Source organism: Triturus cristatus, chromosome 1_2 (genome assembly GCF_964204655.1).
Source record: "Triturus cristatus chromosome 1_2, aTriCri1.1, whole genome shotgun sequence".
NCBI lineage: Eukaryota > Metazoa > Chordata > Amphibia > Caudata > Salamandridae > Triturus > Triturus cristatus.
The window spans coordinates 380013475-380038815 of record NC_140580.1 but is presented as its reverse complement, the minus strand read 5'-3'; the positions used below and the strand labels follow the sequence as shown (position 1 = coordinate 380038815).

The window sequence follows — 25341 nt, the reverse complement described above, 5'->3', positions numbered from 1 at the left end:
AATTGTAATTTTTCAGAGAAATCATTGAACTGTTCAAAACAAGTGGAATTTGATGTGTTCAGATTTGAAAGGATTTAAATAACTAGTTTGCTAGATTGAAATGCAGTAAAAAATAATTTACATGTGTTCCTGGGAAACTGAATTGCATTATTATAAAGACCACTTTGAGGACTCATGGAAAAGTATTTGGTTCAGAATGGTGAAACTGTTTGTGTGTGCACATAAAAGATAATGTATACAAGAATGTTATTGATGCTCTCGTAGCCCTAACAGGATAGCAGTTTCGCAAAGAGGCATGCAATGATCCATATTGGTTTGCGGTTCCTTTTGATTGGCATCTCCTGAAAGGAGTTACTCTACTGCATTAATCACGCAACTTTGTACACGGCACCTTACGATCCTTTGATATGTCCTTTTGGTGACATCCAGTCCAATAAAAATATTCCTGTAGATCCAATATAAGTGAATTCCTTAAAAACCTCATTGTGACTGTTTAGGTTATATCTGGGTGCCTGTGTAAGAGCATCTTTTTAGAAATCGTGTTGTATCCGCTTGAGTGGCCTCAGTGAGTGAGGTGTAAGTAAGGCGAGAGTTGATGGTAAACTGTCAGGAAAGTTGACATGCAGTGAGGGGTCGCGGGTGATGTTGGTCATTCATGTTCTGTTAAAGTGCAAATCAATTGACTTGGTGTGAGCGGGCACCAAGATGAACTGTGTATTTTAGAGATGACCAGGAGTCAACGATGGCACCTTCATTCTCTTAGTCAGTGCATCACTTCTGAGGGTAAAGGTGTCAAGGAAGGTGGTGGTGTTATAGCCGATGGAGGGTACTGTGATGAGATCAGGTATATCATTGTTGGGTCCTGGGTTGCTGGTAGGTTCTCGTACCAAGACCTCATTCATTTGAGCAGTGGTCGAATGAGGCGGGTTCCTTTAATAAACATGCACTGAGGTTCTTAGCAGCTGTCGTGCCGTCTGTGTAGAACTGCTGATTCTGTGCTTTAGCAATCTGTGTGGAGAAGTAGAATGTTGAGGTGGTACAATGTTCTTTGTTGTGGTGCACTAGTGCATAGGTTGTGATATGGTGTGAAGGAGAAGCGCATGTTGAGGGTGTTTTACTGTGGAGCTATGACAAGTGTGAGATGTAGGTCTTTTACAGGCCTAAACAAGCATCTCTCTCCTCTACAAGTGTGAGATGTAGGTCTTTTACAGGCCTAAACAAGCATCTCCCTCCTCTTTGTCTTTCTCTAGCTTAAGACTTCCTTGGAGATGCGGAAGACAGGCTCCTAATTCCGCAACTGGCTTATGTGCATGACGGCCTGTGCTCCTGCATGCCCTTTTTGTCTCCTTCATAGGTAGGAATGGCGGGGGCCGCTTGTGGGGCTCAGGCACCCTGTAAATCCCAGATGAGATTTGCTGGATTTGCATGCTTGTGCTGGGTTTGGCTGCTCACATCCGCTCTCTGGTTGGTGGAGATGGGGTTTGTGGATCATCCCCGGGTCCCACCATCCAAGTTCATAAAGTGGGCTTTTAGTAGTCTTTCAAATAATACAGATTCCACAGGATGAAAGTATGCAGAAGATGAAATAAGTTATCTGATGGCTGTTAGTGATGTGTTTGAGAGTACTCGATTCCTCATCCTGTACCCACACTTAATTTTCTCACACCCTTTACTAAGTTCTTCCTCAAGCTGTGGCTGGAAGTCTGCAAAAAGCAGGGGGCGCAAGTATTGCCAGCAGTGGAATCCCTCTTGGTGACACTCACAGCAGATCTGTTTAGCTCAGAGATCACACAACCTAAGAAATGATTGTTAGGCAGGAATCTCCAGTTATGTCGCAATCACTAGCCTTATCAGAGTGCCGTAAGGTGAAGGATTACATAACCTGCTTAAATCACTACTCTGAAAAGAGTTGCTTTCGCTCTCATCCTGTTACCTTATGTTTAATTCAGGTGCAGGGTGCTTCGCAGGTCTACAGTGATTCTTTGGCACAATACAACCACTATCTGGGTACAATAAAATGCTGGCATTAGCATTCTGGCGTTTGCTGGTTCTGCATGTGAGCGATTGTGTTTGAGATCATTGCTGCTCATTGCACTGCTTTCTACCAATCACTGAGCTTCCTCATATCATTGACCTTTGTCCGTTTGCTGTGTGTGTGGAATAGCGGTTCAAAGTACTGAAAAGTTCTGATGTAAGCAGCTGGTCCCCCAAAAACATTTATGCAGTGCAATCGAGATGCAAAAGCATAGAGTATATTCGGCATGACTTATTTTACCCAAAAGTTGGGATCTTAGCAGCTGTTTTCCAAAAAATCTTTAGGTAGTTCAATCCAAATGAAAAAGCGCAATCTCTTTTTGCTAGATTGCAGCTGGATGACCACAGAATTTGCCACAGAATGAAATGAGATGTTCTACAGTTCGCTTGTAGTTCAAATCCCAACAAAGTTCACAAATTTCATTCCAGTATATTTTTTGACTCCTCCTACATGTTGATTGTCTTGAGTACAGCATTTGATTGGTCAGAAGTTGTATGCTTCCATTGAAAAGAATGCTTTTGTTGCATTTTTATTCCCTTGTGACAAAAATCGTGCTCTATACAGCAGGACTGCGCTGGTCAGAAGCTCTATGCTTGACTGGTCAGAAGCTCTATGCTTGATTGGTCAGAAGTTGTATGCTTCCAGTGAAAAGAGTGTTCATATCGTTTTTTTTTTTTTTTTTTTTTTTTTCTTTTTTCCTTGTGACAAATCGCGTGCTCATACAGGAGGACGGTGTTGGTCAAGGTTGTAGGAGTGGTCGGTTTTTTTTATTATGAAAAGTTTCAATAAAGTCAGTAGGCCTGATGTATTTATTGTGAAAGTTCTATGTTTGTCGCTAGGCATTTAAAGGTGTATTGTTATTACTCTTTGTTGGTAAAACTCTTCTCATAAACCAGGGGGCTTGAGGATTTGCTCTGTGGTAATCCTTGTTAGACCCTCGCAGAAGAGCTAGTATTCTATTTTGGCAACTGTGAATTTTAAAAAATATATATATTTTTAATGTTATGACAGTATAATTGATGGTTGCCTAGTCATAAAAATGTACACTCATTATGGTAGGACTGAGTTGGCTATGCTGTTAAGCCAGTGATAAATAGATCTGATTGGTTCACTGGGATAAATTATGTGCAATTCCATTGGTCTGATCTGTTTATTATGAGAAGTTATTACCAAGTCAATGGGCCTGGTTTATTTATAGTGAAAAGTAATTGTGAAAGACCATGAACGTTTAACTGTGCATTGTTAGTACAGTGTTGAGATTGTAGACAGGTGTTTTGTTACATGAAATCTCGCAAGTTAATAATCGGCCATCACCAGCCTAAAACGTTCCTGTGTCTTCGATGGATCCTGGATGGAACTGTGCATGCTTTAATGCTTTTATCAGTACCCTGGTTTGAGATCATGTGATCAAGAGCTGCAAGGGGGCATATGATGTGTGGTGGAACAGATAAATATTTCTAACTGTTCAAGAAACCACTAGTACTTTGCGATTTTAATGAGTCTGCAAAATCTATTTATTGAAAAACTGATCACGGATAAATGTCCGATAGGTCTTCCAGGCAGCTGCCATGGAGATGAGCTTACCGAGGCAAGCCAAAGTCCAAATTTCAAGCAAGCATTGGAAGTTCTTAAAACAGAGTCCAATGATTTGTAAGATTGATTCCGTTAGGAAACAGGTGTTTGGAGGAGATCATGCGTGTGGGTGAACGTGTGTGCAAGTCCCCTTTAAATGCATCTCAACATGGAGCTTAGCTCACCATCTTTCTGCACAGGAGCCCTTTTGAAATTCCAAGTCTGTGGTGCAATGAGCAGCACCTGATTTTTGCAGCGAGGCAAGGGCTTTTTGTTAGTTCGTTAATACTGCCTAATAAGTAGTGATTCTTGCTGAGGGGTTACTGGCCCTTCCGCGATCCCCCTTCCCAGAAACAACATTGATGGGGCACCGGGGAAGGGAGAAATACTTACCTTTCCTCAGGTGGGCAAAACTCATTAGGAAGATACTGCTTGCTGACTTTCTGCTAGAAAATGGCTACCAGCGCGTCTGTGAGAACTTTCACATCATCAGCATGAGGTTGGCAACAGAAATGCTTCTGATGCCATCTATGGCGGGGCATCTGTGGGGGCGGGGAAGGAGTAGCGCTTCCTCAGAGAGAGGGGGTAGGATGTGTTAGACCTGTCCTTAGCACATCAGAGGTTCATAGCTGCCAGGTTTTCAGCCTTCTTATGCGTAACATGTCCATGGCTTCTGCATGCATGTGAGTGACATTCCAAAGCCAAATGTGACACTTCGAGTGACATGTTAGCACAACTAAACTAAGCCATTGAAGCCTGTGTAAACAGACTAATATCATAAAATTATCCCTTTTGGGTAATATGAAGCTTTTGAAAATGCTTTAACACTCCTGCAATGGGAGGTCAATAACCTAGTTCCCTTTTCTAACATGATTTTGTACTGTAAATCATAGCATCATGATATAAAACAATTAACACGTCTGTCACTGGCTGGGGATCATAAATGCACGTTGAGGACTTTTCAGAGTTGCTAGTGAACAGGGCACCCACAGACTCTCACAATAAGGCCATTCAGCTGTAGAGCACCCAGAGGACTTTACAGAAGGGCAGCTGCAGGAGTGAGGAACATGTCCCGGCCTTTGACGCTACAGTCACAGTGCACCATGAGATCTTCATTGAGACGTCAGAGTAAACTCAACCGACTTCCACTCTCACTGGGGACAGTCTCTGTACCCTGAAGGCGCAATAATCCAGTGTCTGCTTAGCTTGTGCCATCCCATTGGTTGGGGCTACTTCCCCAGATACGCACTATCGTGGAATCCATCTCCCTTCTGAGCCCTCTACTCACAGGTGGTCACCGAGTTCTACTGTCTGCTGCCATTTCATTGGAATATCATAATGCCCTCTTCACTCGGTATCACCATCCCCCACCCGATAGCTTCTGTCCAGTCATGCCCATAATAAGACTGAAACTTGATGGATATGCTGTGCACGCTGAGAGTTAAAGACTGGCGCTGCGCGCACTGACTTACAGTGAGCGACTCTAATTAAGCTTACTTCTGCAAGGAGGTGGGAGGTCACTAAAGGTTTGAGCCATCTCGAGCCATATGACTCGCTCTGTCTCAGCTCAAGGTCATCCTGGACCCACAATCCCAAAATAAAATGAGCTTCCATGTGGTTTTTGCTTGCCCTTACGTTGTAACCTCATGCCCCCCGAATTAAAGACAAAACAAGAAGCTTCGAGAGAAGGATATACCCATTTAGTGGATGAATTGCACAAGGAGAAAGCAGAAACCCTGGGATCAGTCACAGCTGACTGCTGGAAGCCAATCTCCATCAAGGATCCCAGGAGGGTAACAGCCAGCAGGCAGCAGAGTACACACCTCTCATCTGGACTGTTCCCATGAGGCACAGGGTCAAGACTGATTTGCATATGGCCATGTCTGAAGTGGGGTGGCGTAGTGGGCAAAAGAACGATGGATTTAACCCAGATCTCTTGACTGGGGGAGAATGTCTGCATTGTCAGCATTCCGTCCATCAATTGTTTGTTGTAACGCTTTTCGCCCTAAGTGGGATGGGTATTCCCAGACGTGGGACCCGTGCTCACTACGCCACTGGAGTCAAGCTATCCTGGCTGATGACGGCTGATAGCCAGAAACCGGTCCTAGGATGCTTGATTCCGGTCCAGGGAAGACATGGCTTGGCAGTTCGGGCTGGACTGTTCCCATGAGGCACAGGGTCAAGACTGATTTGCATATGGCCATGTCTGAACTGGGGTGGCGTAGTGGGCAAAAGAACGATGGATTTAACCCAGAACTCTTGACTGGGGGAGAATGTCTGCATTGTCAGCATTCCGTCGTTCAATTGTTTGTTGTAACTCTCATTTGCACCAGGCCAAAGGAGTCTGAGTTATTTATGACTTCCTAAGCCTGTGACATGTATCAATAAATTGTGGAGGGAGAAGCGGTGTACAAATCCCAGCCAGCACCAAATGTGTCATGACAAGTTCTCAGCATATCCATGACAACCTCTACATTTCATGACCCGGGAGGCGCTGCCTGTATAATCCGGCAGAACCATCTATAGTCTTGAATCGTCGCCTGTGTACACAGCAGCTACAGGCTCGCAGCTCACACTGAGTATCACACAGCAGCACTGAGAGAGCCTTGAGCAATTCTGAGGGGCAAAGAGGAGCTTTTAATGCGTGACTAATGCATTTCAATGCAGTTATGCAGGAACCAGCACTGACATGCGTTAGTCTCACCTGGGATGAATGGCACATGGTCGGGCTGGAGTTTGTGCTACAGACATATCCGGCACATCCATTGCTCCCAAGGTGTTATGAGCAACATGTCAAAAATGAATAAATACATTAGTGCCCTCCATGCTTAAAGTTGGAAAAGTGCACCCACGGTTCTGCGACTTTGCAAAGCTTCATATTAATAGCACGCAAGATCTCGCAAGACTTTACAGAAGCAGATCTGGAAACTTCCGTATTGGCGTGATTAAATATACATATATGTATTTGCTTATGTGAAAACCTGCTGAGCAAGGGCAAAATCACTTGCTAATTTTTTATTTCTTTTATTCTCCAGTGGAAAAATATATTCCTCCATGTTGAAATTCCTTTCCTCTCACCTTATTTTGTTGGAGTGGGTGGTCCATTCCCACCCTTCAAAAAGTTTTACTCCAGCGCTTGTCATTTTGACAGGAAGGAATTTCTGACTTTTCCTCTATGAAAATGGGTTGAAAATGGCTCTAATGGCATTCTAGCCCTCAAACTATCCTTCCTGCTTGCTTGTAGCCTTTTTGAGTAGATCTGCTCGCGCCAACCGATTGATGCGAATGAATCCTTTTACGGGTGAAGAACTAACTTTTGAACTTGTAAGCCGCGCTTACATGCGTAAATCACTTTGACTATCTGGCCCGTAACATTTTGACTGTGGCAAGACCCAGCAGGGTTCATGTTGTTGTAAAATACAGACCATCCATTGATCTATAGCTTGGCATACGTTCACGGTTATGGCAAACATAGGGAATAAGGCACAGCGAGATGAAGTAAATTGGGCAAAAACCACAGTATGTTCTCAATGGAGAAGATAAGACTGTGAGTGGTCTCATTGATCCCCAGTTTGCAACCCCGGCACTGGACCACAGGCATTATCTGGGTTTATTTACAATAACATTGTGTGGAATCATGTGAATGCTTTATGTTTGGCAAAGTACGAAAGAGCAGTTGTACAGTTAGAACACTGGTATCTACTGACCTCTCCTTTAATCAGAACTCTGCAAATCAAAGGTGTTCGCGTATTCGACGTCCTACTGTGATAAAGAAAATCTGTCCTTAATAGAGGCTATCATAAATGGAACAAGTGAATGTTGAAATGTTTGACAGAGATAAAACCCTGATATGTTCAGCACATGATATAAACATATATGATGATAATCAGAAATGTGGCATTATTAGATCCTTGCTAAAATGTAAACCCTGACATAGCATGACCCCTGGCATACCCAGAGAGGCTACTATCCGAGCTCTGGAATGAAAATGTTGGCATAAGGTTTCCCCATACTGCATGGCATTTCATAGATTATGAAGCAGTACTTCATTTGCACAAGTAGATTTTGTATACAGTTCCACACGGATGTATGGCGAAATCCTACATGTATTTCCCACGCGTGCCTTTAGTCTGCAGTCACTTCCCCAACTGTGACGTTACGACGCGTTCCTTTTTCCACAGAAGTCGTTACAATGACTTGCCTTGTGGGGGCGCTGGAATTTGGAATAGTATAAATTGCTATTCCAACTCCAGTCAGTGCATCAGTAGGAAAAGTGTTGGACTGAAAGTACAACACCAGTCCAACAACGCACCCCCAAGTAAGTTATTGTAACGACTTGCGTTGTAAAGGAACGCGTGGTAATGTCGCAGTCGGGATGGAGACTGCAGAGTAAAGGCAGGTCATGGTTCTGCCTGCAGGATAAAGGATGTTTCCCATTCCAAACCCCTGACATGTTTTATATATGGCTCCTGTGAAATAGTGGTGCTGTTCCATAGCTCTGCATACTTCTGCGGTTGCTATTTTTCAGTGCTACAGTACTGAACTTACTGACCGGAGGGTCAAAGGCGGAGTTTGCTCTGCTGGGGGTTAACACTGTGACATGGTGTTTGCAAGATGACCATTAGGTTTGCCCATTGTTTACTAAAATACAGTGATGCATAGAAATTCCTTTGTCTGCACAGGTAATTGCTCATGTGAAAGGACTTAGCATACCTGTTGCATTGCGCTTTACTGGAAGCAGCGCCCCCTCTTGACTTCTATAATAGCGTTCTTCTTCTCTGCATGACCTGCTCTCTGGGGGGCTTAGGGTCTTAAGGGCTTCAGAAGTAACTGTAAATGCTGTCTGTGGTTGCATACTGGGTCAACGTTTCTGAGTTCCCAATTAAGGTCTGTATGTAAATTATTGCCATTTCAAAAACTAGGAACACTCATGGGAGGAATGGTTGCTAACCACTGGTAATCACTCGGGTAGCATTCCAACCTGGTGTATTTTTTTTGGCCACCTCATATTAGACCCAGCCATATGCAATATCCGGTATGGTCCTGACCAATAGGGACAGTTCAGCCTAAACTGAAATGCACCCTTGAGCAATTGCCAGTGGTTAGACGATTTGCAACTATAACTCCCCTCACCTTTTGTGTGTAAGAGTTCAAAAACTCTTCCAAGTCCAATCTGGTTGTTAATCAAGCATTATTGACTGCAGTAGTGGTCTTAAAGTAACAGTAATGTCATTTTATTTGTAGGCTTTGGTTTGCAACTTTGCTGCAGCATATGCACTGAGGGGTGCAGTGTTGCATTTAGGGAGGCCTGCAAGAACACTGTTTTGGCCGTCCAGATGCGAAAGCACTAAAGCTTGCACGGCAGCTCTGAAGTCTGATGGTGGAATGGAGGCTTTTTGTTTCCTCAATAGGGGGAGTTGTTAGTAAACTCTATTAGTGAGTCTGGGGGAATGCTCCCAACTTGTTCTCATTTTGGTTGATTAAAAATCCAAGATATTTGGTTTTACGGTACTAGATAAGAAGAAAATAAAGGGTTTTTAGACATTTTTGTTCGCCGTTTCCCTAATCCAATACTAGCCCTTTCCCATGCTGACATTGTTCCTATATTATCCCCTTGAACTTTCGTCACCTCATTCAGGAGCGGCTCGTATCAGGTAAAAGAGGCGATGCAGGGGGCATGGGGATGGATGGAGGACTTTGGATAAAAAGAAAAAAGAACATACCTGCCTCCTTCTAACATCCTGCTCCTGCTCCCCTCCACTGCAGGCACAGACTCCCAGACTGTCCTGCGGCCCAATCCTGAAGCTGCTCTCATGAATGAGAACAGCTTCAGGATTGCCCAGCGCGCCGTGAATTTGTGCTCCCAGACAGGCTAGGAGCCTGTGCCCGCTGTCTCCAAAGCAGCAACGCAACTCGGGTTGGAGAGAGCTTCAGTGCACATGACTGTTTGGCTGTCCCAAGATGGCTGACCAAACCTTAATGCTTACTGGGAACAGTGCCCACCATCCCCCCTCCATTACAGCCACCTCCCTGGCCCCGCCCTCCAAGACTCAGCACACATTCACTTCGAGGAAAAATAAAATGGGTTTTGGACTCGTTTTATTTTTCACGTTTTTGAGGGTGCTGGCAGGGGGGGCGACCCTCCTCGGCCATATCAGAGGAGCCGCCGCTGACTTCATTATAACCACACATTATCATATACTCGCTTTAGAATAACTCCGCTCCAATTCTCAAAATATGTCTACCTCACTTTTAGAAGGGACTTCTCACCAAGTGTATATTTTAATGTATAAATGTTATACTTTTTGCCTGTGATGGGAGCAACAAAGCGTACATTGTTTAATTACTGTTTCCTAATTACTGTAATGACCTTACATATCAAACAATAGGCCATCAGTTGTTGCCCTTCACTGAGCCCCGTCTTAATTACAATAGCACTCTCAACAGGATGCCTTTTTTAAAACTTCTACCATATGCTAAGTGTTGGGAGATCATGCCTGCTTATTTGTACAGGTGTCTAATTACATTTTAATTTTAATCTGCACTTGCTCTGTGATCGTCTTCCTTTTAAAAGGTTGTAAGACGCAGGGCGTAGATTCTGGTTTTTCTTTTTTATATATGTAAGGTTAGTCTAGAAAAATGACATAAGAGAGAGACCCTGTATTGAGTAAGATTATTTGCACAAGGACCGTCCTTTTAGGTTGATTACCCTCTGTTCTTAGACAATTATGGCTAACGCGACTAGTAAATTGATTTTTATATAAAGGTTTACCATGCAGCCATGTATAATTTTAAGTAGAACTATTTATTGTTGTTTTGTTATGTATTGTATGCTGCTTTTAAGATCCTGGAGATCAAATAAAGGTTGTTGTTGTTGTTATTATTATTATTATTATTATTATTATTATTTTATTACACACATTACCGGAAATTCTCTCGTCTAAACTGACTAGTATAAAGGTTTCTTCTACCCTCAGTGCGCTCGTCTTCTCACTAGCTAACCTACCAGGGAAACAGAGTATTTCCCATCAAATGAAGACCTACCGAGCTACCTTGGTTTGTGCTTCTGAAAGTATTCCGTCCCGCCTCTTATTCGTGGCCAGTAGGCTGGCTTGGGAGTTCAGACAGTCATACGTGCATAGAACAAGCGTCACTCTCAAGCTGAACTCTTACTTCCAACAGCTTGGGCCACTTTCAGAGTGAGGGACTGGGGTCTCTTTCTGCCTGGGAAAGCTTTGCACTATTGTCAACTGCTCTCATTTGCTAGTGCTGTCCCTGTTTGTCAACACTTATTGACCTGCTGAGCCAGATGCGACTCTCGGACCAGCCAAGACTGTAAAATGTCTTGGTGTGAAGTTTGGGAGTCCGCTGTCTTTGTCAGCATAAGTTCTGCTGTAGTTTCAGCTTTCAGCTACCGCATAAAATTGCTGCGAAAGGTTCTACCTTATCAGTTCTTTGATGGTTAACACATGGAAGGTGCTGCCCTGATGGGTTCGCACATAGACTGTGCCCTGGACCTGTGTCTGGAGTTGCTTCATTTCTTTATTAATAAATGTTGGGCCAGGAATGTCTCTCGCATGAAATACAGTTATGTCCCCGGTCTGGAGTACTTAACTTTAAGATCTGGTATTCCGGTTTTAGGATTGTTGCAAACCTAGTGTGTACATGAAAGTCTTAAACTTGCTTTTGTCATGAGTCTGGCCCTAGACTTGCCTTAGCCCAGAGGAGCACACCAAGCAGGCTCTCAGGAGTGACAAGCAACGCTGTCCCCATCACCTGTTTATAGGTATAGCACGATCGGGGCAGTACGCCACGTTTCTAGCCATCTTACCAAGACCAGGCCTTTTAATCTGTATAAAGCAAGGTGAAGCCTGCTGGCCCACTTGTGTAAATTCCCACTGCTAACAGTGAACCCAGAACCCTAGTGTAGTTTGTTGCACATTACATGAGTGTATAAGGGAACAAGAGTGACACAGGCCTGTGTGTTCAATTTTGGAAGGTCTCGGACGGTTTATGTGCACAAGATGTTGGGGAGGTTACCTTCCCAGGTAGTGGAAGTGTATTGCTGACATTCCTGTGGCAGGGAGATCCCCGACACTGAAGAGTGAAAGAGGAGACAGTCTTCCTTTCTGAACTTCGATCAGATCTTTTTGATAAAGGGGGCTGCTGATTAATCCTCCTGAATCTGCCTTTTGGTGGAAGTTGCGGTAAAGGGTGGGAACGCAGTTCCTGTTGTCGAGGTTTAAAGGGTCGTTTAAAAGGGGGGGGCAGCCCATTGTTTCTCTTCCTGATCACTGTTGGGTATGGTGGCTCATAGTCAGTGCAGACTGCTCACACCTCTTTGTGAATAGGTTGTGGGTGTTCCAGCCTGGAGACAACCCTTCTGAGAAGTGCATCACTCAGTACGAAGCCTAAGCCTGAAAGACCGCCTGAGTGGGACTACTGAGCAACCAGAGCTGGTGTCTGCCTGGCATCCAGCTTCCAAGACGTGAAGGGACATAACCAGGAGTCTGATCTGGTGGAAGAACTGCCGGTCTTGTCCTGGAAACCTGAGGCGCCCTGCCTGGGTGAGAGTGAAAGAGCGAGCCAGCCCTACAGGAGGAGCTGACGATGAATGTGGACAGAAGCAGTTGACTCTTTAGCAGTGGTCCCTCTACTAGAGACTTGCTACTAGAGTGATTGGGGCTCTAAACTAATTGGGGGAACCACAAGACTTCTGAATTATGGCGGAGAGGCTCTCACCATCATCCTTGTCATCGCTGCGGTGCCACGTGCCTGAGTGGCCCGATCGGCATACTCTACTGAAGCAGGGATTGACATGCCTTGCGGCACCTGTTATCTGCCTGTGATTGTGGTGACTGTGGCACAGTCAACCCAGGCCTGAGTGGTCACTGCCGCCTAATAAGAATCCTGCAGACCTTTGATGCCCCCACCCAAGGGTGCCCTCTCTGCCAACTGACTAATTTGCTAGCCTGGTACTGATCCACAGCTAAGACTATACACTCTGAATGTAAAGCTGCTGCCTCGAGGCACTCTGTGCCAAAGCACTGATTGGCTGACAGCTAGCATGCCAATGTCTTTGGGACTCTGCCGCGTGGCTTCGCCCACCTAGCCAAAGTGCTTCTTCTGCATGACTGGACCACAGCCCAGCCCAACTACGTGAACACAGAATGAGAACAGGAGGCTCGCCGCTGCGTCTGCTTCCCAGAGAATGGGTGAGAGACGATGCGGCTGCTCCAGCTTTGGAGGCTGCATAATGCATGGAAGAGCTTCATTGTTGTGACTTAAATTGTTACTGCAAAAAGAACAATTGATGGACAGAATGCAGAACAATGTCATACATTCACCCCAGTACAGAGATCTGGGCCTAAATCCATTGTTTTTTTTTCTCTCACCGTGCCATTCCAGTTTGGACCCAGCCATATGCAAATCAGTCTTGACCCTGTGCACATTTGGAACAGTTCAGCCCGAACTGACAGGCCAGGTCCTCCCTGGACTGGAAACAAGCATCCTAGGACCGGTTTTGGGGTTTCACCCCTCATCAGCCAGGATAGCTTGACTCAAGTGGCATGGAGAGCACGGGACCCACGTCTGGGCATACCCATCCCACTCAGGGTGACCAATGCAAAAAGAACAATTGATGGACAGAATGCAGACCAATGTCATACATTCACCCCAGTACAGAGATCTGGGCCTAAATACATTGTTTTTTGCTCACCATGCCATTCCAGTTTGGACCCAGCCATATGCAAAACAGTCTTGACCCTGCGCCCAATGGGAACAGGCCAGGTCCTCTCGAATTGTTACTATGCATCCTTTCCCTTAGTTACCTGTTTGCTGCTGTTCAGTCACTATAGATGTGATTTAATGGAGTGATGGAGTGACTGGTGTGGTTGAGAGAGTGTCAGTTGGAGTGTGGGCTGAGCAGAAAGGAGGCTGCTCCTGGTGGGGCTATCTGCTACTTACCATCTTAATAATCCTGTAACTAAATCTTATAAAACTTTATTCTACAATCTACCCTATGGCTGCCTGGACTTTCCTCTGTTACAAAATTAATCTGTAGTAGTTAACATGCCATGTGACTCGAGGCTACCTGAAGGGGGATAGGTAGAGTGCGATAGTGCTAACCTGCTAGAGTAGTAGCTTGCACTGTCCATTGAGTATCGGATACATTTTGTGTTGCGAGTAGTATTTTCTCTTACAGCCAGGGCCCCTCAAATGATGCCATTTTGTGACTCAAACGTTTTCTACAATAATTATGGATTTGCTACATAACCCATCATCTGCTGCATAATGTGCAGATTTCAGTCAAAAACATTTGCAAGTGGCACGTGTTGCCACACAGTGGAAGGCCCTTTGCAAAGGCTGACTGCTCACCCTAATAATGCTAATTTCTGTAATTGGCTATCCAAGTGATACTTATTGGGTGTAATCTCTGTTCAGATAGTGTCAGCATGTGTAAAACTTTCAAAATAATGAGGTAATAATCACACAGAACATGCCTCATTATGCTGCAAAATTTGCCTTTTCATGCTATTTAAGCAACCCGCCGCATAATTTGATCCTCCCCTGAGGCATAATTCCAGTGGCCCTGCTTATAGTGGAATAAAGTACTTTACATAAAGAGAAGCACTTGGCTGGGAAATTATATTATTGCTCTCATAGGTTTTCAGATTTTAGTTTTGTGTGCCCACGTCAACCACCCTGAAGCCTGTGGCCGCTCGCCATCACTTCCACTCAGAACCAAGTCTTGAAGGGGGTGTTCTTAGCCAAGATTTTCAGAGACTTACTAGGATCGACCCCAGGATAGTAGAGGCAAGCAATGCCTGCCCATGACTCCCAGAATGGGATTTGACAATAAATTGCATTTTCATCACTTTGGAAGGTGAATGGCTGAATTGTCTCTTCCCTCTGTCACTTCACTCAGTTTTATGTCTGAGTTATAGATTGCACAGATTTCTGGAAGAGGCACTAAAATTCACTGAACTATTTCAAAGTCAATATATGTACTTCTACAGGATGTTGTTGTAAAAAAAGGAGAAACTATTTAGGATTCACATAACCAGAATCAAGGTGTATCGACCATGGATACTACACAAGAGCTATTTGCTAAAATGGTTGTTCGTTTATTCAAGTGCTCTTTGGATAAAACTGGGTACAGATGAACGATTGAGTGGTGCAGCATTCTGAAAAGCCCTTTGTTTGCTTTTTTTGTGTTTTTACTCACGATTTAGGTTGGCACCACACGCCTGCCCAGGTTACCTCCTTGAGATGCAACAGCTTATCGCATTCTGTCACTCAGATACAACTTTCTTACTCTTTTTTTTCAGTGGACGGTATTTTGGCCTGAACACGTGCCGTACCAACAGCTCGGCCCCCTAGGGTCCTTCGTCAAGTACCTGGTGAGAAGCCACTACCCATGGCTATATTATGGGTAAGTCGGATCATACAAATCGTAAAAACACATTTTGTGGCCTCTGTTGATAGAAAAGGGTTTCAATTGGTGGAAATGGTCATCGCTATGACAGTCAGAACACTGGCTGTAATTATCGCAGATGGTCATTTGTGCAAAAAGTTAAAAAACAAAATGTTGTTTCTTCTCTTTTCTTTTCTCTGAAATTTGAGGTACACAATTCAAGCAGTGTGAAATCTTGAGGGGTGCAATGGGTGCCTCTTTAGGCTGCATATCTGCCCATGCAGTACACCGTGTAAAGCACCCAGGTAATGAGCATTAATGTGTGGAGCTGAGCGATGCCCTATAATCAGCCCTTTGATATGTTTTATTATGAGTTGGGTATTGAACTGATCGGCCAAGTCTAGTGATGAATCTTGACTGTCTCTGGAACCCTATTTTCTTTTCAATGAATTTTTTTTTAATGGGGTCAGTCGATGAATTTACTAGTCTAAAGGCAATTTTCAATATCTATTGGCTAATTCCAAAGGTTTTACATGCTCTTATGAAAAGCAATCCATAAAATATACTGGTATTTCAATGTCCAGTATAGATCCTGGAGCATTAGTACTCTTCAGCATTCGCACAGAATTTTAGGTTGAGTTCAAGACTTATTAAACACAAAAAGTTCACATGGAGATAAAGGCGTTCAAAATTAGCATTTTATGGGAGAAAGAATTTTTGTCATAAATGTATTACTACCTCCCTGAGGGATGCTCTCCGAAAGAGCGCACTAAAGATTTCATTGCAAATTTCTGACTCGTGACTTTAAGGCTTTTATTACGATGGCGGATGGTCGGACCTCTGGCCGCCATCATTTCGGGCAGGTGACCGTCCGACAATGAGTTGGAGGTCCCACTTGCCCGCTTAGAATAGGACCGCAGTGCAGGCAGTAGTAAAATGCCTTTTTCTCCTGCGGCTTGTGCTGCAGCCCAGGAAAAGGAGCTGCAGTAGATAAAGGCTCTTTGTACACATCCATGCACCGTGTGCCAGGTACCATGCCTGACACACAGTGCATGGGTGTGTGTGTGGGGGCACTACATGTGCCCCTGCAGCCACTTAGCAGGAGCCCATGGGGGACCTGCTTGGGGCTGCAAAGTCTGTTTCCATCTGCTTGTTCATGGAGGTGGGACCACTATAAACAGGCAGTCTGAAAGGGATATCCTAATCCCCACAGCAGTGCCTGCGCAGGCGCCTCCTCCATTGTAGGGTTGGGAATCCAACCGTTGTCCCGACGGGATGTTTGATCCTGTCTGAGGTGGTGATCCAGCGGTAATTTCACCGTATTTTCTCAATGCAAAACCTAATTTACCTATAGTTTACCTCTTTCAAGGTAATGGACCTTTGCCACCGTGTATCATCTTCAGGAGACTTTACATAAACATGAAATATCAAAATACAATTAATATTTAAGCCAATAAAGAGAGTTGAGTATTTTTAAAGGGTTTGATTTTCTAGTTAAAAGTTAAGGTTCTCTGACCCTTTATTCATTAGTCAAATATCAATCGGGTTCCAGAATTGAAAATAGGAACAATAGAATTAATACAGAACATATTGCAGACTGAATACAGGGCATTCCATAAAGGAAGGGAATGAGGCATCAAATGTCAGTCAAAATTTTTTAAGGAGTTCAGGAAAATATAATTCAAGAGTGAGTTTTGCAAGGCTAATTTATTAGTTAATAATTGGAAAAAATCTCCCATAAAGAGAAATAAATGCATAAGACAAAAAAATATTTTCAAAACTAGTTAGTCTAAGCATAAACTTAGAGTTTCAGCATCTAAATCTAGACCTGTTCCATCAGCTGCTCTCTGCCCTGGTTTGCTCAATCTGTCTCTCTCCCTCTCCATTGTCTGACAGAGAGGCTGCTCCTTGAAAATGCCCCTCCTTCACAAGACCACAGAGGAATGTGATCTGCCTTGCCAAAAATATGACGTGCAAGGACTCTCTGAAAAAATATGAGCAAGGCCCCCCTCCTCTCTCTGTCTCTCCTCAGACGCAATCTCCTCCCAGGCTGCACCCGCGACGTTCACATACCTAACCCATATGGTGTCTGGTCTCATCTGCTCCCTCTCCTCTCCTCTCCTCTCCTCTCCTATCTCTTCTAGTCCGACACGCCCCCTAAGGGGTCGTCATTATTTATACTCTAATTCTTAGCTGACTAAACTTATAATGTTGCAGTTTCGGTAGAACCTCACACTGTGATTGGTTAGCATAGGCGACAAGAGGGTCTCCCCGTCCTGTTCTCATTACAAATCCAACTCATACCAGCTTTAACAAAGGAAGCGTTAAGGCTTAATACAGTCATATGTTTCACCATCAATAATTAAACAAATATTGCAACATTTAGATGGAAAAATGTATCAGTCCATTTCCTTCTCGCTTTCACATCGCACGCAGGAATGACACTCTCCCACAAACACTGGTACATTGGCACGATCACAGGAGTGTACAGTTCATTGTGGCCTTGACCCATGTGTCTTCACTTGAGGCACTTGGCAGTTCATGCAGCTGGCATAATCTTCTGCGCATGTGTCCCTTATTCAGCACACTGCTAACAATTCTCAGCCATGCTGGATTCCCAGGCAGCCATTTTATGGTGTGCCCAAAAACATAACAAACACAAAAGAGTATTAATTTATTCAATAAAACCAATTATGTTTACCTCCCTCATACTAGCACCCTGTATTAGTTATTACCTAGCAAAAGCTATTAGTTAAAAGCAGCTTTTCTATTATTCGTGCACAGCATGCAAAAATGTGCACTGTACAACATAGCATAAACATGCACCAGTGCAAATTTTCAAAGTGCAAACAGTTAATACATACTCATAGCAACATGCTCTAATGTTTTAAATAGCTTTTTATACAAAATGTGTTTGCCCCACGTGTAGTGTTGGTGCTTGGTTGATTAATTAATACATTATAAAAAGATGTGTTATGAACTGAATATGTATTGTCTAAATATGCTACAAAGCCAAAGTCTCTTGAGACAGGAAAAGGGAGTGTAGATCTTATCTTCAAAGCTAAAGAGGAAACTGAAATCACAAGTTTTTCTACACTGCAAAAACACATGTTAATACAGCACAATTATGTGCTACTTTAAAAGTTCCAAAAAAAAAAAAACATTCTCTAAATTAAATGTACATTCTAGAGTGAGGTGAAGTCTCAACTCAACACATTAAACATCCATGATTAATTAATTAAGCATGGTTTTAAATGAAAACATTTCAGACTGAAAGCATTTTGACCAGACCATATTTCATGTCTTTCACTTAGCATACACCAAAAGTGCCGCTTTAAAAAAAAAATAAGCATTTGACTAGGCCTCATTTCGTGTTTCATGTGCCATGTGTTTTAACTTGCACCAAAATCTGCGTGCCATTTTAAATGCAGTCTGTCTGAAATACAAAACCGACCACCCTACGGGTAGAACATTTGGTAGGTAGCGTTGCACCTTGCCACACATTGTAGATAGTTTTTTAATTTTTTCACCCGGTTCTGAAGAATCGCCAGCTGATCACTATCATGACTAATAGAGGCAAGAAACATGTTGACCATCTGGGGGTTGAGCGAAATTTTTGTCACATTATAACAAAAACAGTTGCCCCCCCTTGTTTCCTTTTAATTAGGTTGGGACCCATATAGAATAAAACTCATTACAGAGGTTCCCATTACCTATTTTATATTCACATCTCACATCTACACATACCTAGGCCCCTCACACGCACAGCACCGATTTGGTGAGGAACAAAAGATCTCCGAAAAAGAGCCCCTTTATGGGTGCCCGTCGAGCATTGCAGCGCCGGCTCGACGAGGAGCAGACCCATATGATGAAGCATGACACCTAGCTTGCTGGGTGTGTGAAGGTCCTAGTTCCTAGAGTATGCCCAGACGTGGGTCCCGTGCTCACTACGCCACTGGAGTCAAGCTATCCTGGCTGAAGAGGGGTGAAACCCCGAAACCGGTCCTAGGATGCTTGATTCCGGTCCAGGGAAGACATGGCTTGGCAGTTCGGGCTGGACTGTTCCCATGAGGCACAGGGTCAAGACTGATTTGCATATGGCCATGTCTGAATTGGGGTGGCGTGGTGAGCAAAGTAACAATGGATTAAACCCAGATCTGTGACTGGGGATGAATGTTTTGCCATTGTGCAACATTTCGTCCATCATCTTGTGTGTTGAGGGTCCTAGTTCCCACAGGAGGTATTCCCCACCTCCCTACTACCTAAAGTACACATTGGAACTTCGTACCTTTCCGGTTCTTGACTTAATTTAGGGCATGTACATTGGACCTTTATCAAGCCCTCTCCGTCCCTTCCTTTGTTGATATAAGCAAAGATGAATAAACACAGTATGGTAGAAAGGAAGCCTTAGAAACTCCAAAATGCATTTATTTGTCTACGAAGGAAGATTGTGTCCCACCAGACAGACAAGACGCAACCCACTTTCGGGCAGTGCCTCCTGTCCCTGTTGTTTTTGTAATCTATGTAAGAACATGGAGCTGTTGACTGTTGAACGCTTCCTGAGGATCCTGTAGGACCAAGGTCCTGACACCGTCTCTATCCACCATTTATCCAGTAGACAACATCTTGGATCTTAGTCCCCACAGGCCTCTCTGAGGCCCAAAATACAATACCCAGGATTACTGTTTTACACATAGGTTTGAATCTGAAGGGTGACCGCGCCATCTAGGAGGTGTGAGGGTGCCAGCAAGTTTCAAATGAAGCAGACCTTTCCGTCTTTGGGTGCAGCAGGACTTCTTCAGTAGTGTGGCCTTAGACCTCCAATAGAATAGAGTCATGTGACAGCAAGACATTACACAAGCGTGCTGGATAGTGTCATTTTTTTCATGTTTCATTAAGAGCTAATTCAGAATTACCTATCCTGTGATGGATTATTTGGTTGGATTGTTTGTTGATAGTAAAGTGCTTGTGTCGACTTACTATCCACGTGGTCAATGTCGTGATTCCATTTCTATTTTTTCATTTATACCTTTAGCTCTGAGACATGAACTTTAACTGCTTGGAGCCCCAAATTTTACTGTGTGCAAAACCCTTTGGATTCACCCTAGACACCAGCCTCACCCTCAAGGAACACATTGCCAATAAAACAAAGATGGATTGGTACGATCTTACTAGCTCTCCCGTCTTATTTTTTTTATTTTTTTTATTGAAACCATATCTTCCAGAAAGTGATTTCAAAGCTGTTGTTCAATCCCTCATACTCTTGCAACTGGATGGTGGTAATTCCCTATTCCATGGCCCTCAGACGCCACCAGGGCAGCCTTTCGGGGCATCCTATGTGCTGCAGCATGTCTCATGCGGGGCCTAAGGAGATATGATCCCATCTGCTGTATCCTGGTGGAACTCCATTGACTCCCCTTGCCAGCCTGCACCGACTTCAAAACCAGTGGCATCATGTGGAACGCTATCCCGACCAGCACCCTGCTTATCTTGTAAATCAGCTCGCCCTCTGCGGTGGTTCGCAGCACTCCCGCAGCCAGGACACCTCAAACTGAAGACTTAAAAGTGTAAATAAACACAAAACCAATACAGCAGGCCTTTTCCATGTATGCACTTAGGATCTGGAACAGCATCCCTGTATCCACCAGGACTGCCCCAACGCTGCTCCATTTTAAGAAGTGTCGAAGACGTACATCTTCATTCTTCAAAGAACACTACATCACAATGCATTAACTGCCCTCAAACCAGCTCCAGCGCCTCTTAATCATTGATTGTATGCTAGTCTTTGACCTTTTATTGTGCGCCACCGTCCTTCGGCTTGGTTCGAGTTATATAAATACCGTATACATACATAATCGTCTGTAACCCAGTTTACATTGTGTAATTCCCATAAATATTAATTTGGCAACAGCGACATCTAGCGGTTCTAGCACATAATTAGAAATATTGCTAGTTTTAGATTTCTCAAATTCTACTGCACCGTCAGAGAACGCGTAGAAGAGCGCTTGAAACTCGTGCACAGTCAGCACGGGGCTGCCTTTCCAATAGATCATAGCTATGCGAGAGTTTTTCAGTCATGTTATTTTCCCTCAAAGCATCGATGGCTTTCAAAAACCTTTTTAAAGGGCGCGATTGGTGGTGGCTCCAAGGCACGACAGCCCTTCTTGCAGGCTCCAGGCCATCAAACTGAAACCGGGACACTCACGGGAGCAGTGACTGTTTCAAGCTTAAAAATAAAAAAAACGTTAAAAAAATATTTATATGTTTCCTGTTGTGAGAGAGAAAACGCTGCCGATTCGGTATCTGGCTCCTTCTAGTGGTATTATTCGTGTTAGCCTTTTCCTCATTAACAAAGATATAACAGCTACTCTTTAAAATTAGGATGTGGGTTAACGGCTAGAGCGGGCCAACTTTGAAGCTGGGGAACCGTATTCGAGACTCGGCAGGGAAGTTCAAACATCCTGTGATTCTGAGCGAATCACTTAATCTCCCTGTGCCTAAAAATGAATGTCTCCGTCTGTAATGCAACTGGTGCTTATGTAAAAGCGCTCTAATACCTTCGGATCGAATTCGCGCTATATAAAAGTGCAAAACAAACCACAAATCTATTGTCGGAGCACAAGCAGCCGCGTATCCTCAAAGAGAAAGGGAATTTACTAATGTCTCCTCGGCAGCCCCACCCCCCTTCTGAGAGGCATGGTGCCCCATAATAGATTGAGTCTGTTTCTGCGCCCAGTAGGTACCGGTGCCACGTGAGGGATTTACCAGATTTCATAAGCACCTCCTTTATATATGTTACCGTATATACTATAATTTATTGTCCCAGCTGTAATCGTGTCATTGTTTTGTATTTGGGTTCTTTTTGTCTGCCAAATGTGAATCCTCAATTTTCTTTCTTGTATGTTTTCAGGTTTTGGGTAGCTTGGGCAGTTCATCTCCTAGAGGGCTTGTACACCATCACACTATGCAGGTAATCACCCGTTCACTCAGTAGACCCCAGTTCACCTAACTTGACATTTATGCTGTGCATGTATATAGTTAAGAATTTGTAAAGTGTGCTTCTCGAAATAAGACTAATGGTTATAGTAAAACAAGCAATTTTATTCGAGCATTTTGACTGGTCTAACTTTTAAAGTTTTCAGTTTGGAAATGAAAGTACGTCAAGGTTGATTCACCCCTGGGCTTTTTGTAAGCCTGGGCAAAGCACTACGCTACGCTCGCGTAGTTTGCGAAGTTCGCGCTACTTCGCACTACGCGAACTGCACGTAGCACAGTGCGAACACGCGTAGCGTAGTGTTGCGGTCATTTTTTGCTTGCTCGCGGTCCTCAACGTCAAGTTGGCGACCGCGAGCAAGCAAAATGACATCCCGGCGAGACTTTTTCCTTGTTCGCGATCAGCAACATCAAGTTGGCGACCGCGAGCATGGAAAATAAACCTCCCGGTGAGATTCCCAACGCGAGGAGGTCAGGTTTCTCATTGCGAGTGGTCGCGTATGCTCGCGACCGCTCGCGATGAGAATCTACCAGTTCGCGTTGAGAAAGCTGCCGCTCGAGTAAAAATCTACTCTAGCAGCAGAAAACTACAGCTCGCACTGTGCAAGATGCCATTTTCAATGATTGCACAGTGCGGACAAGCAACCGGCACTGTGCAATCATTGAAAACGACATCTGGCACAGTGCGAACAAGGTACTACGCAGTTCGCGAAGGGCTACGCGTAGCTCGCGTAGTGCGAAGTGCACTTTGAGTAGCTTCGCGAAGTGCTACTTTGCGAACTACGGCCAGGGTTAGCTTTTTGACAACTCATAGAAGCGAAGCACAAATAAAATAGCTCCTGTCTAAATTCTACCGGAAACACCGAGGTGGAAACAGCATTGTAGTAGGATTTTCCAGACAAAATTATCCTTGAATTTGTCACATTGGTCCATATATACATGCCAACAACCTGATTTCTTTTTAAAGTCAAAAATGGCTTTGTTTTTGCTGTCTGCTGCCTGAAATGACCTCTACCCTAATAGAAGTCAGTGGGGAAAATTCATTCCACCGGTTTGTTCTATCAAAACCTTCCACTTTACTGTTCTAAAATGTTGGCATCGTGTATTTGGGTCTGATAACTTGAATGTTGTTACAGATTAATTGCTAAAATAAGGTTTATTGTTTATCCATCAGTGTTCGCAACAGCTTGTATAGCCAGAGCTATGGGGGCACCTCACCCCAAAAAAAGAGAAATTCTCTGGGAGAGCAGGGTGGCAAAAAACATACAACTGAAAGACGTATATGAGCAGTTCATAAGTTACTGCAAAAAATATGGAATGACATTTTTTGAAGCGGCATCTTAGCGGCACCACAAAGTTCAGGTAAAGCATAGCAACCTATTTCAAGTCCTGATGAAGAACCCCAGGATTAACTAATGAGCAGCTTGAAACCTGTTAACACCATCCAAGCCGACTGGAAAGAGTAGTGATGGATTAAATAAATAAAATGAGGAAAGAGGATATGCCACCTTTTCCACGTCCTGGCACATCTGTAGCTTCCTCTCCCTGCGATAGGATGTGAACTGTCTAACCCAGACCAACATTATTGTTGCCCCTTCCTTTCCTCAAGTACAGTTACAGGACTGGTTTACTAAATGGACCACTGTACTCTAGAAATACGATTGTTGAAATCTTTTCATAAAATGATGTTCTCTTTATTATACACTCCAGGTGTGTGCACTTTGCTTGCTGGTGCTCATAGTGCAGTATGTGGTACTTCGCTTCTGGCTGCCTTTTGAAGTTTTTCTATGTAAAATATCAGCTGAAAATGTCAGAAGACTTATGGACTGGTGTTTCTCTTCTTCTGCTTGAATGTTACTGGTTGGACTACCTTTTTACAAAAATGTGTAAATTAGCAATTATGCTTTACACGGGCAGACGCCTCTGCATACCTAAATACAGCAACAGAAGGTGTTGCGGAACAGGGGGGAGGGTCCTTTCTTGTATCGGGCTCCTCATCCCGCCCATACTCCCACAGCTCTTCAAACGCAGTACATGCAGCCATCTATCCCCAGATCGCTGAGGCCACAACACAGACCGGTTTGGCATTCAGAGAGGGGGTCACTGTAACAAACGCGGTCCTATGTTGGTCCAGTTAGCGTCTGTGCGTTTGGACATCTGAGTAACCTTTGAGAGAGGCGGCTGTGTTGAAGCATTGGCCATCCTAAAAGAGACACCACAACAAACAATTTATTCCTTTAAAAGGTTTTCTGTCTTCCTTATCAAGGCTTTCTCCTTCAACCAGAGATGTGTAATATGTCAGGTTTTCTTCATTTCCAAAACTTGCTTCAAGGCCAAATAAAACGACGAGTGTGCTTTAGTCAGCGTGGCAGCAGCCTGCAGTCGTTAATTGACCTTGCCTCGACTGCATTTGACGCTGTCTGCTGAGAAGACAACTGGTCTCCTGACTAAACTGGTGACACTGGAACTGAAAACATGGAGGTTAATCTCCCCTTATGTCCAAGGATAAAATTGTGCTATTCAAGGCAGATCTCTTAATTTTGCCTTGCATAATGTAAATATTTAGTACAAATATTTTTAAACCCTGCTTACTAGACCTGATCTCCAACCATACTCCAAATCCTTATTGGGGTCAGAGCTACAAAATAGTTACATACAAAAGATTGGCCGACATGGTGGACTTTTCTTTCCCAAGCCCCACAATCATTAACGCGTCTAACCACTAACGGGATTGAGTGAGAAAATGTATGTGCCCCCTCTCAGGGTGCTGCCGGCCGGCTTCAAAGCTCTTTTCATAGGATAGAGACTTAGGACAATAGAAAGCATTTGCGCTTCCTCCAAAAAGAGGTGTATTGAAGAGAAGCCATTTTTTGGAGATCTAGAAATTCTCTCTGCTAGTTACTCTTTATTAGCAACACTTTTAGGTCTTTGATTTGGGCAAGTAGCATCAGTAATTTGATTGCTTTCTGCGTGTTCTGTTTCCTGCAGGGGATGGAGGGTAGAGTTGTAGACAAGCATTTTAATTGCTGCAGGCTTTTTATGAAATAGTTGAGATGGACACGTATGTAAAATATGCTTTAAAGTCAATGGCACGGCTCACAGCACATAGCACAGCAGGGGAGAGCAGCACTGCCCATCAAGGCTGACTCTGTGTCCACTTCTGCCGAGTGGTCCTGCTTGGACATGGTGCACTAAGAGAGCGATGCCAGACCCTCTCCCGCAGTGCAGCTAAGTCGTTATTGCAGCCCATGCAATTGACACCAGTTGATGGGTTCACTTGAAAGGAAAAATGCAGGTGACGCATTATTAATTCACTGTTGCTCGG

The 25341-nt window shown here is 44.0% G+C and overlaps 1 protein-coding gene across 1 annotated transcript in view; it reads left to right on the top strand.

Annotated features, from left to right (window-relative positions):
• Positions 1 to 25341, top strand: part of TMEM254 (transmembrane protein 254) — a 68567-nt gene that overhangs the window by 1762 nt on the left and 41464 nt on the right. Inside the window, exons 2-3 of the mRNA XM_085605094.1 lie at positions 14938 to 15041; positions 21934 to 21993. Of these exons, the coding sequence (XP_085461220.1) occupies positions 14938 to 15041; positions 21934 to 21993 (164 nt within the window). The remainder of the gene's footprint in view (positions 1 to 14937; positions 15042 to 21933; positions 21994 to 25341) is intronic.